This window comes from Pelobates fuscus, chromosome 8, assembly GCF_036172605.1.
Source record: "Pelobates fuscus isolate aPelFus1 chromosome 8, aPelFus1.pri, whole genome shotgun sequence".
Lineage (NCBI taxonomy): Eukaryota > Metazoa > Chordata > Amphibia > Anura > Pelobatidae > Pelobates > Pelobates fuscus.
Window position 1 is genome coordinate 125,798,991 of NC_086324.1, and position 19,618 is coordinate 125,818,608.

General features: G+C 39.9%; 1 protein-coding gene across 2 annotated transcripts in view; it reads right to left on the reverse strand.

The window, feature by feature from the left end:
• The window catches only part of PARN (poly(A)-specific ribonuclease), a 137,649-nt gene that overhangs the window by 19,750 nt on the left and 98,281 nt on the right, over nucleotides 1-19,618 (reverse strand). For both annotated transcript variants that reach the window (XM_063428841.1, XM_063428840.1), the window contains exon 22: nucleotides 13,862-14,054. In XM_063428841.1, coding sequence (XP_063284911.1) covers nucleotides 13,862-14,054 — 193 coding nt within the window. The remainder of the gene's footprint in view (nucleotides 1-13,861; nucleotides 14,055-19,618) is intronic.

The following is a 19,618-nucleotide window of genomic DNA, read 5'->3' on the forward strand; positions in this document are numbered from 1 at the left end:
TCTGTTTCTTTCTATAAATGATTTTTGGTCTTTTAGAAAGATGCTCCCCCAGGATGGGATCCTCCAACAAAATTGGCCAATATTTATGTAGACTCCTTTTGATTTTTGGATGGTCTACATTATATTGAGTGAAAAAAGCCTGTTTGAAATCTTCCTCTTTTTTCTTTCTACTGGGGCCATCCGCTAAGAGTTCATTTCTATTTCTTTTCGACATCATATGAATTTCTCTATTTATCTGTTTTTGGTTATAACCCTTCTTAACCAACTTATCAGCAATATGTTGAGCCTGTATCTGGAAGTCTCCAGTATGTGAGCAATTCCTTCTTACTCGGGTAAGTTGTCCCTTTGTGATGCCCTTCAACCAAGGCTGATGGTGACAGCTGCGTCTATGGACGTAGCTGTTACCATCGGTGGGTTTGAAGAAGCATTTGGATTTTATCTCATTTCCCTCACAGAACAAAGTCAAGTCCAGGAAATTGATTTCTTTACAATTCCACACTGGGGAAAATTTCAAATTATATTCGTTCTGATTGAGGTGGTTAACAAAGGTCATGAATTCAGAATCCGTTCCCCTCCAAATGATAATGACGTCATCAATGTATCGCCGCCATAGGACCAGGTTCGCTACCCAGTCATGCCCCCAACGTACGCAGAGGTCCTCCCATCTGCGCATGTATATGTTGGCATAACTGGGGGCGAACCTGGTACCCATGGCGGTTCCTACTAGTTGTAAATAAAAGGACTGATCAAAAAGAAAATAATTATGTTCCAAAATAAATTGGACGCCCCACAAAATGAAAGATCTAAGGCCTCGAGAGATTGTGTCATCCTGGTCCAGGAAAAAGGCCACTGCTTCTAAACCCAGATTATGGCTGATAACTGTGTACAGTGAGGTCACATCTAGTGTGGCCCAACTGAAATTTTCTTGCCATTCTATACTTTCCATTTCCTGTAAAAAGGATTTTGTATCCTTTGTGTATGACCATGCCATTTGGGCGTATTTTTGCAAATAGGAATCAAGGAAGGCTGACAGATTAGCTGTGATTGATTCAATACCACTTATTATTGGGCGCCCTGGGGGACATGTTAAGTTTTTGTGGATCTTTGGGATGAAATAAAAAATGGGAATAACTGGATGAGGGTTCCAAAGAAAATCAAAATTTCTTTTTGTGATGATATTTTCATTTTTGGCCTCCTCTAAAAGAGTTTTTAGTTCCACGTTAAATATTTGGGAAGGGTCCTTTTTGAGTTTTTGGTAAGTTTTGCCATCAGCTAGAATGTTAAAAGCTTCTTGGCGGTAATAGTGATCTGACATGATGACTATTGCTCCCCCTTTATCTGCCTCTTTTATTACAATGTTCTCCCTTGAGGTAAGATCTTTTAATGCTGTTTGCTCCCCCTTGGTTAAATTTTGTACTTGGTTTCCTCCTTTTCTTTTCCTCTTACCTATCCATTTTTCAAAATCTTTTTCTACCAGATTTTCAAAGGTCTCAAGATGTGACCCTTTGCTCTGTACAGGGAAAAATTGGATTTAGGTTTAAACTTATTCTGTACATCCTTTAATTCACCATCATTCTTATTTACAATTGGATAGGGGTGTTTTAGAAAATGTCTTGTCACTGTCATAGATCTAATAAACTTTTTGAGGTCTATATACAATTGAAAGTCATCTGCCTCTTGATTGGGGGCAAATTTCATTCCCTTCTCTAAGAGATGCATTTCCTGTTCTGTCAAATCAACTCCAGACAGATTGACAACCCCTCTCTTTAATTCATCCTCTGATAATTCTAATCTCTCCCTAGATTCCTCTCCTGTTCCTCTGCTCTCTTTCTTTTTGATGGGGATTCTCTGTATAGATGGGAGAAGCGGTTGGGATGCTCCCACCGTTTCTCTCGGGGCTGAAAATAGTTGGTAATAACTTTCTCTTTTGGGGCTCTTGATCTTTCCTGAAAATTTTCAGTTTCCCTGGTCTCTAAAGGATTCCCCTTTCTCTTTTCATCTCTATTCCTTACCACCTGTGCATAAGTCCCAGGGAGGTGGTCGCTATTGCCCGTAAAAATTGCCCGTAAAAGATTAGGAAGACCGCATGTTAGAAATGGGTTTATTAGAACTCCATCTAGGAATTTCAGGAGGAATAGTCCAGAGAAAGATAAAAAATCTCAATATAGGTCCAGACGGGGATCTCGTTCTTTTGGGACTAGGGACATCACTCCAGTTCGAAATAGGTTCCCACAGACCTTTGATAACAGTTCCCCAGAAAGGACAAGGGACATTGCACATAGGAATCAAGAAAGAGGGGAAACATCGTTCAAGGGTAGGATGAATCTTGCCAGTGGAGCTATCCAACCCCCACATAATAGCGACCACCTCCCTGGGACTTATGCACAGGTGGTAAGGAATAGAGATGAAAAGAGAAAGGGGAATCCTTTAGAGACCAGGGAAACTGAAAATTTTCAGGAAAGATCAAGAGCCCCAAAAGAGAAAGTTATTACCAACTATTTTCAGCCCCGAGAGAAACGGTGGGAGCATCCCAACCGCTTCTCCCATCTATACAGAGAATCCCCATCAAAAAGAAAGAGAGCAGAGGAACAGGAGAGGAATCTAGGGAGAGATTAGAATTATCAGAGGATGAATTAAAGAGAGGGGTTGTCAATCTGTCTGGAGTTGATTTGACAGAACAGGAAATGCATCTCTTAGAGAAGGGAATGAAATTTGCCCCCAATCAAGAGGCAGATGACTTTCAATTGTATATAGACCTCAAAAAGTTTATTAGATCTATGACAGTGACAAGACATTTTCTAAAACACCCCTATCCAATTGTAAATAAGAATGATGGTGAATTAAAGGATGTACAGAATAAGTTTAAACCTAAATCCAAATTTTTCCCTGTACAGAGCAAAGGGTCACATCTTGAGACCTTTGAAAATCTGGTAGAAAAAGATTTTGAAAAATGGATAGGTAAGAGGAAAAGAAAAGGAGGAAACCAAGTACAAAATTTAACCAAGGGGGAGCAAACAGCATTAAAAGATCTTACCTCAAGGGAGAACATTGTAATAAAAGAGGCAGATAAAGGGGGAGCAATAGTCATCATGTCAGATCACTATTACCGCCAAGAAGCTTTTAACATTCTAGCTGATGGCAAAACTTACCAAAAACTCAAAAAGGACCCTTCCCAAATATTTAACGTGGAACTAAAAACTCTTTTAGAGGAGGCCAAAAATGAAAATATCATCACAAAAAGAAATTTTGATTTTCTTTGGAACCCTCATCTAGTTATTCCCATTTTTTATTTCATCCCAAAGATCCACAAAAACTTAACATGTCCCCCAGGGCGCCCAATAATAAGTGGTATTGAATCAATCACAGCTAATCTGTCAGCCTTCCTTGATTCCTATTTGCAAAAATACGCCCAAATGGCATGGTCATACACAAAGGATACAAAATCCTTTTTACAGGAAATGGAAAGTATAGAATGGCAAGAAAATTTCAGTTGGGCCACACTAGATGTGACCTCACTGTACACAGTTATCAGCCATAATCTGGGTTTAGAAGCAGTGGCCTTTTTCCTGGACCAGGATGACACAATCTCTCGAGGCCTTAGATCTTTCATTTTGTGGGGCGTCCAATTTATTTTGGAACATAATTATTTTCTTTTTGATCAGTCCTTTTATTTACAACTAGTAGGAACCGCCATGGGTACCAGGTTCGCCCCCAGTTATGCCAACATATACATGCGCAGATGGGAGGACCTCTGCGTACGTTGGGGGCATGACTGGGTAGCGAACCTGGTCCTATGGCGGCGATACATTGATGACGTCATTATCATTTGGAGGGGAACGGATTCTGAATTCATGACCTTTGTTAACCACCTCAATCAGAACGAATATAATTTGAAATTTTCCCCAGTGTGGAATTGTAAAGAAATCAATTTCCTGGACTTGACTTTGTTCTGTGAGGGAAATGAGATAAAATCCAAATGCTTCTTCAAACCCACCGATGGTAACAGCTACGTCCATAGACGCAGCTGTCACCATCAGCCTTGGTTGAAGGGCATCACAAAGGGACAACTTACCCGAGTAAGAAGGAATTGCTCACATACTGGAGACTTCCAGATACAGGCTCAACATATTGCTGATAAGTTGGTTAAGAAGGGTTATAACCAAAAACAGATAAATAGAGAAATTCATATGATGTCGAAAAGAAATAGAAATGAACTCTTAGCGGATGGCCCCAGTAGAAAGAAAAAAGAGGAAGATTTCAAACAGGCTTTTTTCACTCAATATAATGTAGACCATCCAAAAATCAAAAGGAGTCTACATAAATATTGGCCAATTTTGTTGGAGGATCCCATCCTGGGGGAGCATCTTTCTAAAAGACCAAAAATCATTTATAGAAAGAAACAGAATCTTAAAAACCTTTTGGCCCCTAGCTATGCTCTGAAAAATGGTTTCAAAAATAACATAAAAGGGAGAAAAGGCTTTAGGGGTTGCAAAAGCTGTAAAGCCTGTTCACAAGTGAATACGGAGAGGGCAACTAAATTTAGTAGCTCTGTGACAGGGGAACAGTTTTCTATTAAATCAGAGATTGGCTGCCGCTCGACTTGTGTGGTGTATCTCCTTCAGTGCCCATGCGGTAGCCAATACATTGGCCGCACAAAAAGATGTTTGAAAATAAGATTTCTGGAACATATAAACAATATAAAGAGGAAACTGGACACACATTCAGTTCCCCTCCATTGCAATGGTTGTCCTTTATTTAGTTTAAAGGGATTACGTTGTATAGGGATCGAACAGATACAACCACATTGGAGAGGGGGCAATAAAGAAAAGAGGTTGGCCCAGAGAGAATCTTATTGGATCCATAGATTACGTTCCCTTACACCAAGGGGTTTAAACGTGGATATGGATATTGTCTGCTTTTTGAATTAGTGAATTATGAAGTCGTTGTGCCTGGGAAAAACACACCATACACCACATATTAATATCAAAATTAAACACTCATTAACAGAAACACCTATTTAGAGGTTAAGGTTGTTATAACCAAAATTTTTGTCACCATTAGGATTGAACAAATATCAAGTGTTCAATCAGTCATGCTATTAAATATGGTATTAGTTATGTCACTTTAATACAATATGGATTTGTAATTGAATATATAAATAAATATTCATGTCACTTTACACAAGATGATTTTGCAATTGACATGTTTTGTATGTCACTTTAATGGTTTGTTAAAATATGGTTATGAGTATGAGTATCTCTTAATCATCATTTATTATTATCATTATTATATTTTATTATGTTTTATTATTTCAGCAAAGTCACAAACACTCACTATGAATGACCAACTTAGATAGGAAGTTGTGTCTTTCATTTATTTATTATTTTGTTTCAATAATTGATTATTCGTTTTTTATTTATATAGAGGACACATCATTACCCTTTTTTATATACTTTGGATTAAAAGATGGTTTCTAACAGTCTTCTATCTTGCAGCTACGTATATATAAGTATCTGGTATAAGAAACACTCTCCCTTAGGCTGCTTTCTATGCTGTGGAACGCACAGCCATTTTTTTGGTCCGAGCATGGAACGCATGAGGATCACGTGATGACACACGTGACGCACGCGTCACAGATGACGAATGCGGAAGTAGCCGACAAGGGAAACGGACCCGGCTTTCTTCATCTCGGCAAAGTGAATACACCTGAAGGAGAATACCCTGACGAATTAGAACTGCAGGATTTGAAGACACCCACTATTCCACCAATGACTCCAAGGGACTAGCCCTATATAAGTTGTTTTATTGTTAGTATGTTTAGGATGCTGCTGTGATTTTATGTACCTGTTTGATTATTGATCATTGAAAGAGGTCCCTGAGGAAGTCCTTTTGTACAAGGACGAAACGCGTAGGACCAGCATCGTTATCTCAATTTGTTTTTATGATTTTTATCATACACCTTTCTACAAGTGAATAAATTGCCATTTAAGTACTCCGTTTGGTCTGCTGTCTGTGAATCTTCTAGCTGACCCGGATACCCCATTGGCTATCACTCGAGGAGGGAGCTTTTAAAGGAACACACCCCCCTTTTTCTCTTCCACCAAGGGGAGGCACCTATAACACGCTTTATTTATCCTGGAATATGTGAGTGCATTCTAATCATTGGAAGCTTCATTTTAATTTTAAAGCAATATTTGCACTATGTTTTGTCCTCTATTATAGGTACACTTACAGAATCCCAAAATATCCTATCTATCATACATAAAGTCTCAAAGCTTGTTTGACTCCACTCTCCTGTGTCTAACTACTTTTTGGCCAATATGGAGTTGTGTTCCTTTGGCAGAAAGTTTGTACTGTAATGCATGTGATCAGACAGCCGTACAAAACGCAAAGACAGACTGGGATTCGGCATCACTGCTTCCTATGCATATCCACTTTAGAAAATGGATCGTTATATTAATACATATGCCTGCCAGATGTTACATTAAAAGATATAATGTCCAGTTATATGGGATGAATGCTATTCCCAGTATGGATTTGAACATCAAGGTATTGCTCAAAAGGGAGAGACCTGATTAATGATTTCTCTGAATGTCAGAGACGTTTGGCTTGTTCAGCAGAAATAATAATCCTGTTTTCTATCAACTTAATCTAAACTGTGCTATTTTATTTACATTTCTGGAGTGATCTAAAGAAACATGCTACAAAAGATGACCCTGAATAGTCTAATAGGAAAAATACTTGTGTGGGAAAAAAACATTAAAATGTTTGCTGTATGAAAGCCACCCATTTTAAGGACAGCAGTTAAAGCATTAAAGGAACACTATAATCACGGAGGCCACTTCATCTCATTGAAGTGATCTGGGTGCAGTGCTCTTGCTATTTTAATCCTACAATGTAAAACATGTTTACATTTCAGGGTTCAAAACAACTCTTGTGGCTAGCTTTCTGACAGCCATTAGAGGCACTTCCACCTCCAGACAGTAAAACTCTGATAGCAGCATTTGATTGGAGGAGTGCGGTGTTTGGCCATGCATGTCTAGTTCCATTCCACTGTTTCTCTATGAGAAACAAAAGATTGGAGGAGATTGTGGGTGATGTCAGTTTGGATGACTATATCACCAGAGGAAGAGCTAGAGGCTCCAGTGCAGGCCTTGCGCTGCAAAGGCGGGGAGTAAATTGTATTTTACAAACATCAAAGTGGCAGTCATCACAAATGAGTAGATGCCCCTTCTACTCTCACAGGACAGGTAACATTGAAAAGGTTAAAAAAAACAAACAAAAAAACAATGAATATATAATACCGTGTTCAAGTAGAGCTTGTGTAGCCGTATTAGTCCAGTGATGTAGATGTAAAAAAACATAAAATTTGTATCTTGTAATACCTTTTTATTGGACTAACAATTTTTTAATGACGCTTTTGGGAGAACCTCCCTTTCTCAAGTCGAAAGCATTTCTGAGCAAGATAACAAATATAATTCAAAGTTGATTTGTGATACAGAGGTTAAAGTGACATGAGTGAAGATCACAGAGTGAGGGGGAGAAAGAGAACCACCCCACCCCCCAAAAAACTAAACAAAAACAAAAAAAAAACAGTGCAGAAGATGGTGCTAGAAGGGAGGGGGGGTGGGGGGGAGAGTGTTGCCAGACAACACACAACAATAAAACCTACAGCATTAAAGATTTATACTCCTGCACATCCAGCAATGTGGTATACATGATTAAATGCACCAAATGCCACCTAGGATGCTACATTGGTGAAACCACCCAGCAATTAAATGGCAGAATGAATATGCACAGACACTCCATTAAACACCACAAAGAAGAATCGTACTGCACTCTTGTGGGACACCATTTTACCCAGCATGGATACTCAATGAATGACCTAAAAATCAAAGTACTGAAAGGGGTTTTTTAAAAATATCCAAGAAAGAAAAAAAACTGTTGAAGCCAGAATGATCCGATTGTTTAACAACTGGAATAGAGGACTACATCTTGATTTAGGTTTCCTGTCCCTGTACCAACACTTTACATGAACACTCCTCCAGCATTATCTTACTGTTCTGTCATATGTATCAACATTTTAAAATGCATTCCAATGATATGTTATGTTCATTCTATCAATATACAAAGTATTGTGTGTAGATCTATGATTTCCCATACTCTTATGCCTGTATGCTTATATATGTGATTGTGCATGTATATTTGTGTATATGAGTTCATGTGCATGTATGTATATGTGTTTGTGTGTATGTATATGTTTGTGTTCGTGTATACATATTATTGGTATTTATATTGTGCTAGCTTATTCCACAGCACTTTACAATAAAAGGGGAATTTACCAAATGAGACAATAACAAAATGTAACATGAACAATAGGTAGTTGAGGACCCTGCTCAAATCTAGAGGTGTGTACATATACATATATATGGGTCTATGTATTTGTAGGCACATGTATTGGTGCTTGTGTTTGGATGTATGTGTAGGTGTGCATGTACATATATTTGAGTTGTATTTATATGTATATTGTTGTATGTACAGCGCTACGGAATTTGTTGGCGCTATATAAATAATAAAATAATAATAATAATAATAATGTACTTGTGTATACGTCTACATATACACTACGAAAACCCCATCCACCTGAAGTCTGGATAGTTAATACAATGTTAAACAAAAATCTGCACACCAGTCAAGCCATAAGACTTGCTTTTTCACAGAAATCACAAATTTGCAGTGATGTTACGACCGCAAAGGATGCTGGGTGGGCATATGCAAATTAGTTCAACAAGGAATCACATTTTTGCCTTATTCCATTTTAAACATGGATTCCTTTGAGTCCGTTTGCTATAGACTTTGAAACACAACTTAGGAAAAGACGCAAAGCCAGTGAACCACTCAAGAGTTCTTTGCCGGTCTTAAAAGAATAGGTTAAGTTTGTAACGAACGCTGGTATTTCGTATGCCCGTTCGTTTGGTTCCTCCCGAACTGCTAGGTACTTTGTGTTATAGCTCACAGTTTGGGCGCGGATTTGTACATTACCCAAGAACCCAAGTGTAGCATACAAGTAAATCCCGCTGTTTCAGCAATCACATTCCCAAACATCAGTCGAGACTAGATGAAGGGTACAACAACGCTTTATTATGCCACACACTGCTTTTATGCATAACCCAGTGCAAGGGGCCTTCCACCCAGCCAACCAGGGTTTTCTACCCAGGATCCTCTGTACCTGAAAGCACGGGGGGGGACTTAGTCTCTTTGTCTCCCAGGTACAGAAAGCCCACCCACATACAAAGGGGGTCTCCCACACCCAACGACAGGGGTCTTCATCCCAGGATCCTCAGTACCTGTGAGATCGGGCGTGGGAAAAGAGACCCAGACTCTCCCCCTGGCGCAGAAAGCCCGCCAAACTGGCCAGAACCCCCACACCGTGCATTTCCAGACTGGTCTACGTTCGTACGGCTCCGATGCAAACCCCAGGCAAGGGCATGCTCCCCCTGGGTGGCATTCGTCTATACGAAGGGGTGGCCACCCAGGGGAGCCCTCATTAATTATGTCCCTGGCGGTTTCGCACTTACGTTGCACGTGCTAACGTTCTGATAATTTGGTTTGAACATTCTAATGGGGCACCGGGGTAGTCCCCGTTCGAGAGACTTCCGTTCGTATGAACACTCCCGAACAGGGAACAGGGATTTTTTCTATTATTTTTATATTTATTTATTTATTTTTATTGTTTACCTTTTCTTTTCTCTCTTTTTTTCTGATAGGCTCTTTTAGGTGCCTTCTATTGGCATTATTTGGTTACGCTCGAGTGCCTTTAGTGTAGATATTGGCCATTATGTCTTATAGTCCTATCTGGTGCAAGCTATTAAACGCTTTTTCTATGACCAGCTATCATATTAATGTGTATTCGTGCCGCTGGTCTCATGCCCCTATATGCCATTCGTGCATTTGAGTATACGACCGCTCACTTCTCTTTTACAGCTATTAGACTAAGCGCTCTTTGCGCATGTTCAGATATGCCTTTCGTGTAACTATACACAAAATACCTTTCATTTGTCCCTTATGTCTTCCCGTAGATGGGGAGTTTACACTCCACCGATCCGGTATGCATTCCATCTATCCGGAAACGAGCTGCATTTGGACGCTATCAGAGGCATTTTTATTTGTTTTTTTTTTTTTCTTTCTTTCCCTTATTTTTTCTTATACCTTATGCTGCCTCCTCTACTTGGCACAAATGGGTAAGCTGATGATTTGATTATTATTCATGTTATATTTACATGTACATACTGTATGTATTCTATAGTAATTATGTATCCTTGCATTAGTTGGTGTTTCTTGTTAATGAATTTAATGTATTATTGCTTGATTTCCTTTCTAATACTTATTCTATGTATCTTTTATATTTATTCTGTGTATTCTAGAGTATTTGTAGATTTTTTGATGCACTAATTAATGTCTCTTGTTAATCAATTAAGTGAATTATTGATTGACTTCCTCTTTGGCACTGTTATATATGCACATGAGTCACTGTGTGGTGTTAGCTTGACAAAGACCTCTAGTTAGGTCGAAACGTTGCTGTGCATTTTGTTGCAATAAATCTGCCTGCAGCTTCCCATTTGGAGTGCCTGTGAGTTTTTCCTTGTTTGCCTTGTCGTGGTGGGATTGCTGGTCCTGCTCCGGAGCACCTGTGGCCGTTGGGAGTGAGTGCGACTCCTGCAATCTATTTTGAACATTCTAATGGGGCACCGGGGTGGTCCCCGTTCGAGAGACTTCCGTTCGTATGAACACTCCCGAACAGGGAACAGGGCATAATACGTGAAAAGTTAGGGGAAACAATAAAAGGGGAAAAAACACGAATAAATGAAGAGGGGTTCTGCCACAGGCACCAGGGATGTAGTTTTGTCAAAGCTATGGATTTTGTGTTTTGGACAGATGCGGTTAGGTGGTTTCGACTCCCAGAGGGCTCTATCTGGCTTTTGGGAAGAACGGCTTGGAATGTGAGCTTGTCCTTTATTACAGACTATTGAATGCATGGCTGGCCTCCAGTGTTCCACTCCTTTGTCACATACACCCAATCGATGTCAGAATAGGCGAAGGCCAGGGGAAATCCACATTAGCCTCTGTGTATTCCTGCATTTTGTCTTACTCACAGTAAGGTTGTTGGTACACCAATTCTTTAAAGCCTCTTTTTTCAAACTGAATTTGTAAGAACAGTTGAAATGATGTCTTTAAGGCAAGTACATATTGGTTTATGTTCCAGTAAAGCTGTTACAAAGTGTTACGCTATTTACATGGTAGAGGAAAAAGCTTTACCCAACATATGCAGAGGTTGCTCTGTGTTTCCAATAACGAGAGAAAAGTGCACACAGGTTGTGATTCATCGCCTCTGCCAGAAAATGCATGCACAAATTACTGTTTTCATACAGAATACCTACCTATGTACAGTTAACTGTCTGCAGTTTTTAGCTTTTATCTGTAGGGTTTCTTGCTTTTAAAAAAAAAAACACACGGTATGATATTTAAGGTTGTTTGGTACACTTTGTTTCCCCAGTTAAAGCACTGGTGAGACCTGTAAAAGGTATATACTTACTGGGTGTATGTAAAATGTTAAAATTCAATTTCCTTGTGGCTGGCTTCTCTTCCTTGGCTGAGATTATCAATTTTGAGACTATTGTGCATGCGCAGCAGAACAGCTGCCTGTTCATGGATTTCCCTTTTTTTTTCTCATGTGTTTCCCTGTGTGTTCATTTTTTGTGCCTGCTCCCCATTCAGGAGCGCTTCCACGAAAGGAATCCATTTGTCTCCCGAACGGGAACCACCCCAATACCCCTATTTAGAACGCTGGGTTAGAACATTCACAACGCGCAACATAAGTGTCAAATTGCAAGGGAAACAATGAGTGCTTTCCTCTGTGGCCGCCATTCGTATAGTCGAACACCATCAGCAGGAGCATTCATGGATTGTTTCCCACTTCGTTTGTCTCCCGAACTAGGACCTCCCCGGTGCCCCATTAGAACGTTCACACCAATTAATCAGAACGTTTGCATTCGCAACATAGGTCTGAAACCGCAAGGGAAGTAGTTTAGTGTTTCCCTGGGTGGGCACCAATCGTATAAACGAACTCCATCCAGGGTGAGCATTCGTACCCCGAAAGGAGACGTTTCCCTTGTCTGGGTTTCACACCAGGACCTCGCGGACGGAGACTAGTCGATCGAGGGACCGAGGCGACTGTTCCTGAGATTAGGTACTTGCGAGCTTTCATGAGCCTGAGTGATAAAGACCAGCTCTTTTCCCGCAGGAGGACTTTTCTGTGCCTGGGAGACAAAGGTACAGTCCCTTTTTCACGCACCTAGACTCCCAGGCACTGAGGACCTTGGGAAGAAGAACCCTGGCAGTTTGTGTGGAGAACCCTGTGGATTTAGTGGTGGGCTTTGGCCAAAGGGAACGGAGTTCCTTCCCACGGTGGCAACCCAGGGAGGGGGGGAGGATCATGGGATGTGTCCTTGTATGTTTGTGTGGTAAACCCCTTGCACGGGGTTATGCATAAAAGCTGTGTGTGGCCAATAAAGTTGTATTGTACCTCCAGGACTGTGCGTCATCCAGTTACTGGGGGGGAAAATAAGTCTATATACTTCACATGGTTCCTGACCGGCTGAAAGAACGGAATTAGCAGTGGTAACCGGTTGGATTACCCGTGGTCCGCTACAAACACCGTGCAGCCGTTCTGCTGCGCATGCATTTCCACACAGAGAAGCATCTGCTCAGATTTTTATGATTAACGTTCAGTGCCTACATGCAGAATGTAGAGATGTTGAACATTTTGTTTTTTCATTTTTTAGGGGAAAGGGGAGCACTACCATAAATAACATCTGAATGTCAACTTAACATGGGCACTAGAGTGTCATAAAGTGTCTCATATTCCTTGCATTGGAAATCCTAGCTCACCAGGGCCTGTGGAATATGTAATTTAGCATTTAATTCTTAGAAATATATGATGACCAACTCTGCAAGCCAATAGGAGTTGCTATTTTACTTAATGAAGCTGCTTGTGGCTGTGCAGGCTCTCTGAAAAAAATCTAAATTAAAAGCCATACAATGAGTTTTCATATTTGCAAACTCCATGCAAAATCTTGTACAGACATAAGTCAGCACAAATTCTGTGTATGATATCATATGAAGTTTTACCAGCTTTATTGCAAAGTTTGAAATTGGACCGGCTGAAGGGAATGTACTCTTCAAATGATCTCTGACTGGTCCTTAAATATTGCAAGACAAGGATTTATCTGCGTGCTCTGTCAGCAGACAGCGTTTGCTGTCTCCTCTTACTTACACTTGTCATTATGATTGCCAACATGTCACAACTGACACTGTGTGTCAATTAGAGCTAGTCACTAAACTAGTAATTAATGAGGCCTAAAATTTGCAATATCCATACTAAGAGTTAAAGGGAAAAATCCAGAATGTAGCTACTCATGTGTAATGTAGGAAAATTATTATTACAATTGAAAAGGTATGCGAGTGAGTGTCTTAAGTAACGTGTGAGACGCTAATCAAAATTTTGCCTGGCTCCTAACTTTTGGCCGTGCTAAAATTAATAGGTAAGGAAATATCAAGTCATGCTTGACTAGATAGGAGGAAAGGACCGGGAACTTGCTATTGCTTTCAAATGTTGGTGTTCATCCAATATACCAAAGAGGGATCGCTACTACACACTTAAATGTTTGATAATAAACTACTACTAAATCAAGTAGTTCTTTCTGTGGTTTATTGCTCACACAATAACTTGAAGAAAAAAAAAATATATATATATATTTTGTGCAGTGAACACTTCCGTATTACAAAGTTAAGAATGAATCACCTGTTAGCGTAAAAATCCCTGGGATTTTGTGGAATATATGACGTGTACTGTGTTTTTAACCTCTTCCTCTCCAAATCTTTCCATCCATCTTCTGCCCATTTTCTTTTGGCTCTGTTCTCTTCATTCTTTTTTGCAATATATTCTGCGTATGTCAAGATCCGGTAACTTTCTGCGTACCTGCTGGTGTTGACCGCTACATTAAAAGGGATGGGTGAGAAATAAGTGTTAAAATGAAAAACATACAAGATCATAATTTGCAGTAATATTTCAGTGCATTTTAGAAAAGAAAAAAACAAACATTACAGTCACGTAAATTTAGAAAAAGTGGTAAACAAAAAAAAATGGAAGTTCTATGTAGACACTGACATAAAAATAAGATTGCTCAGGATATTTTTTCTGGTTATTGACTGTTGGAATTTTTACTTAAATATCGGCAGTATACTGTGAGTTGTATTTTACTGACAAAATGATCTGTTTAGAAAAAAAAAAACTAGGTAATTTCATAATTACAGGAAGATACCAAAGCTCACATTTTAAAGTTCAGCACAATAATTTGACAAACTTTGCACACCTCATATCCTTTTTCAACAATACTGTAGGAACTACTATTAAAAATACTGTGTCCCATTTCCCTTTTAATTCCACCAACACTGGCATGGTAAAACCATCATCATCATCATCATCAAAAAAGGAGAACAGATTAGGGAGTTCAACGGAAACCTCAACACGTCAAGCACCAAGATATGCAGAACAATCGTTCGACTACACTGAATCACCAGTGACTCGACAGAAAACTCAGAGAAAGGACAAAGCAGTCCAAACTGTACAGGATCGCTCTGCCAACCCCTCAAGGTAATAACTCACAAAATAGTGTCAAGACAGCTGAAATGTTAGAGCCATCAATTAAGAACCACAATTTCAAGTCGCATTGGAGACAACCACCTGTGATTGGTCAACCCATAATCTTAATACATAATATATTAAAGTAAAATGCTGAAACCAAGGCAAGAGTTTTAAAACTATTGCCCATCAATTGGTCTCCAGCAATAGCTGCATTGGTCTGTAAATTAGTCAGATAAATAAAAGTGTGGGCCTACATACCCTTGACTTTAAAAGCCATAAACAAAACTGGACCCAGACATTTCTTCAAACTGCACGGACAAACATTTTTAATAACCAATGCTTTTATAAACCAACTTTAAAAATAATTTTAAGGCAGTAGCCTGGGCCTGGCTGATAACCAACCATAAAAAATTCAGTCCAACAGAAAGGTTAGGGATGTCATTCACATTCTTGGGGAAAAAGGCAAAAAATTAACATTTTATTCTACTTGATACAGTGCCCACATTTTAAGATAATCAGACAAGAGAAATAAATGGTTATGCATTGACACTTCTCAATGGTATACAAATAGGAATGAGCTGGGGGATGGGAGGCCAACATAAACATGTAATATTAAAATTGTTCACCAAAGAATCAATTTTTGGTGCCCTCTTTGCCGACTGGAAATTGTATTCACAAAACAGTCTTGGAGTCTCTTTCTTTACCTCAGATTCCAAAAGAAGACCTCTGTTTCTGTTTCACAAGTGCGAAATAAATAAAAAAAAATAAATAAAAAAAAGTACAAACCTTTTACTGCTTACTATAAAAGATTGTTTTTTCAGTCAGAATGGTCTTTATCACTAGCTTTTATTTGTTTTTTCTGGTTCAATGTGTTGACAAAAAAAGAAAAATTAAAAAACAAAAAAAACAAAAACACCCAAACACTCAGCACTGAAACAATACTGATTATGGTTACAAATTGCACTTTTTTGCAAAGATGCCATTTGTACTTTAGTAGACCCAATACCAACATCTTATAATAATGAAGATTAAGTAGTAGTAGTAAACGTTTTCTTGACTTTGGATCACTCCAAACATCACAACCTTACTGCAGTGGTTAGGTACCAGGAATTCCCTCCTACCAATGTAAGTAGTTAAACCATTTACGAATAGATTGTCGTCTTACCATGGGTCCACCAGGTACTTTTCTTCCTTAGTAAGAAGTTGCAGCAATGAGCTGCAGTGCATGGCCTAGCTTTTTGGTCGACATTGATCGGCTGACACGGTCATCCAAATGACCTAGTGCTGCACCACAGGGCTTAGCTAAAGAGAGCTAATTAACACTACTAGCAGCAAATGGAAACTTAGCAGAAGCTTCCAGTTCTCACTTCCCGCAGAGACAGTGCACACCAATCTATGCAATCCCCCAATCCAGTGCTTCTCCTAAAGAACACACATCTAGCATTCAGCTGCAACATACTTTTCCATATGTTCTTGTGGCAGTATAACCATGCCTCTAGGACAGGTAGACCTCCAAGTAATCAAATTACACAGGCTCTCCCTTAGGAAAGTCCTTACAGGCACCCCCTATATGAAGGCAAAACCTCCCCCAAGTTTCAAGTATCTGTCTGTTCTGCATGAGGATAGTAGGTAGTAACGGTTTAATGATAGTCTTTTCAGCATAGTTTTCTGGTCGGGAGGCACCAGAGTTGCAAGATGACATCTTTGGTAGTTGCGGGATAGAGTGTCTCCAGGAGCCACAGCACAGTTGTAGAGGAATGCTGGAGATGTCTTCACGGTCTCCTGGAAAGGAGGTACTCCAGGATCCAGGTTCACGCGATTCTGCAGTTTCCCCTCCTGTCCAGCAAGGTGGAAAACAAGACATGAACGTCATGAAATAAAGGTTCTTGGAATGGAATGTACCTGTCCCTGTGTTCACCTATTTTAGCTGAAAGTCTCTAATGGCTTTCTGACAATCATTAGATGTGTGTCAATGTTAAAAATATAAACAAAGCATTATCATCTCAACAACAGTTTTTGCTGAATCTATGCCCAAACGCCAGCATTTAGAATGCACAGAGATACCGTGACGAGATCCTGAAGCCCATTGTTGTGCCATTCATCTACGACCATCACATCTTGTTGCAGCATGATAATGCACGACCCCATGTTGCAAGGATCTGTACACAATTCCTGGAAGCTGAAAACATCACAGTTCTTGCATGGCCAGCATACTCACCGGACATGTCACCCATTGAGCATGTTTGGGACGCTCTGGATCGGCATATACGACAGAGTGTTCCAGGTCCTGCCAATATCCAGCAACTTCGCACAGCCATTGAAGAGGAGTGGACCAACATTCCACAGGCCACAATCATCAACCTGATCAACTCTATGCGAAGGAGATATGTTTCACTGCGTGAGGCAGATGGTGGTCATACCAGATACTGACTGGTTTTCGGATCCCCCCTAATACACTAAAACTGCACATTTTAGAGTGGCCTTTTATTGTGGCCAGCCTAAGACACACCTGTGCAATAATCATGCTGTCTAATCAGCATCTTGATATGCCACACTTGTGAGGTGCTCACTAACACAGATTTAGACAGATTTGTGAATATTTGAGAGAAATAGGCCGTTTGTGTACATAGAAAAAGTCTTAGATCTTTGAGTTCAGCTCATGAAAAATGGGTGCAAAAACAAAAGTGTTGCGTTTATAATTTTGTTCAGTGTAGTTTAGCAGTCCCAGTTTAATTTAGGGAAAGCTGCCAAGGCTCGCTCATAAAAAGCCATGCAAGCAGCACAGGTTATGCACAACTACTTCCTTGCGATTATAACCGTTAAAATGGCACATAAACAGGAGAGATTGTCAACTATATTTTCCATTCAGAAAAATTGCACAAAAATGCTTAAAAAAAAAAAAAAAAAAAAAGGAAATATATCAAGTGTACACAAAACACCTATGACTACAAGAATACAAGAAAAGTTCCAGCATAGCAAGTTCATCTAAATACCCAAAGAAGCAGAAATGGCCATGAACAAAATGGGTAACTATTCCTCCCCCTCCTCCCCCCAACATTTCTGTCTTTTTTTTCTTACGGCCAATGCAGTATCAGCAAGGTATGCCAGGTGGCTGATGGTAGGCTGCGAGTGCCAGATGAAGGCAAGCATTGCAGACAATGCTTCCCCCCATAGGTGAGCAGAAATGGTTATGGGGGTGGGTATTTTCCTTTAAGGTTTTTTGAAGTTAAGAATAGAATGAAGATAACTGTAGAATGTTCTCTTTAAAATGCTTCAGTACTCGCTACACACAGATCATTTTGGCAACTCTGCACCAGCTTTTGCAGCATGTCAAAGCAGGTTTTCTTTTAATGAGAAATCATTAATTCATCACATACCTTCCAAATTGCACACTGGTATAAACAGGCTTGCTGAATATTTTCTTTTAAGTCAATACATAAACGGGGTTTGTTTTTTTGCAGATCCGCCAGCGAACAGTCTGCCCTCCATATACAGAAATGCTAGGCACGATTGGCAACTTTACTTTTGGGTTCCTGCACATTTAAGAAACTAGTTTCAAACAAACTGAACAAGACCTATGTTGCAGTATAAGATGCCTGGATTTTTTTCTTTACAGCTCTAGTAATGGTTTCCAAATCAAATACTTTACCAATTCTAGTATAGAGACATCCTCTAGACTAGAGTGACACTGTTCTGATGCCCTGAACATTCCAATGTGAAGTTAGCAAAAGTTGTAGATTATTTTAGCTTTTAGTGACAAAACCTTAAGTTAAATAAGGCCAGGAGGTGAATATTTGTATTGTTTCTTTACTGCACCTCCATAATCAGCAAAAACACACAGTAACAGAAACAGGAAGGCATGTGATTGGCAAGGACCCCCCCTTCCATAAGGAACCTGAGAAAATGGTGGTTGGACAGGTGTACGGGAACGGAGAGGTAGGCGTCCTCTAGATTTAGGTATGTGAAACAATTCTTTCCTTGAAGGAGGTCCCTGAGAACATAATTACCTCCATTCTAATTTAAGCCCTTTCTCAATCCCCTTTCTGGGGTCTCTGTCTGCACATGTTAAATGTGACCATAGGTGGGTAAATCGCATCTGCCAAACGTGGTGGGCAATTGTGGACCTCCTCATCTGATGAAGGTCTGGATACTCCTTGTACCTCAGGGACAGAGGTCACTTGGCTTCTAAGCAGAAGCCTTCCCTTTAATTGATTTGGCTTATAATTAGAGCCTTTCCAGTGCAGTTGTAAAGGCCTTATCAGCTCAGTGTATGAATTATCAGTCCTTAGAATGAGAGGGTATGTTATCCTGTACAGGGTTTGGCATTGGCCCCACTTGGGTCAGTGAAAAGTTAGGCAGCACTTTGGTCAGAGAAGCTGCAACATCAGTATTACCCATATCCTGTAGGCTTTCAGTGGAATACATGGATTCATCTAGCCTTTCCATAGTCAGGACAAGGCTAACTGGCAGAAATAATATATTAAAATGGCAATATTAACGGTAGGTTCATGTGTTTGAATAAGTGGGGGTGGGGGGCTCACTCCTACTTGTACGGTAAATCAAACCAAGTCAGGATTATTAAACAATAGATAAGAGGGGGCTCACGCCAGGGCAGGCAGGTTTATTAATATGCTAGACAAATACCTTAAACGCAGGAAAGCTATAGGGAAGAGAGTAAACATAAGACAACAATGTGCCTTCCAACAAGGAGGAAAAAAATGCGTCCACAGTGATAACCTTATCAGTCTCAACAAGATGGCCGCTAGACCTGTGTGTAAGTGGCAGGTGTCCAAAGATTGCGCCTAAGTCTCATGACGAGAGGCAAATAATGCCGCTGCGGAAAAACCGCAATTCGGATCCGAATCCAGCCTGAAAGGATAAGCCCGCTTCTCTCAACGCAAACCATAAAATAGC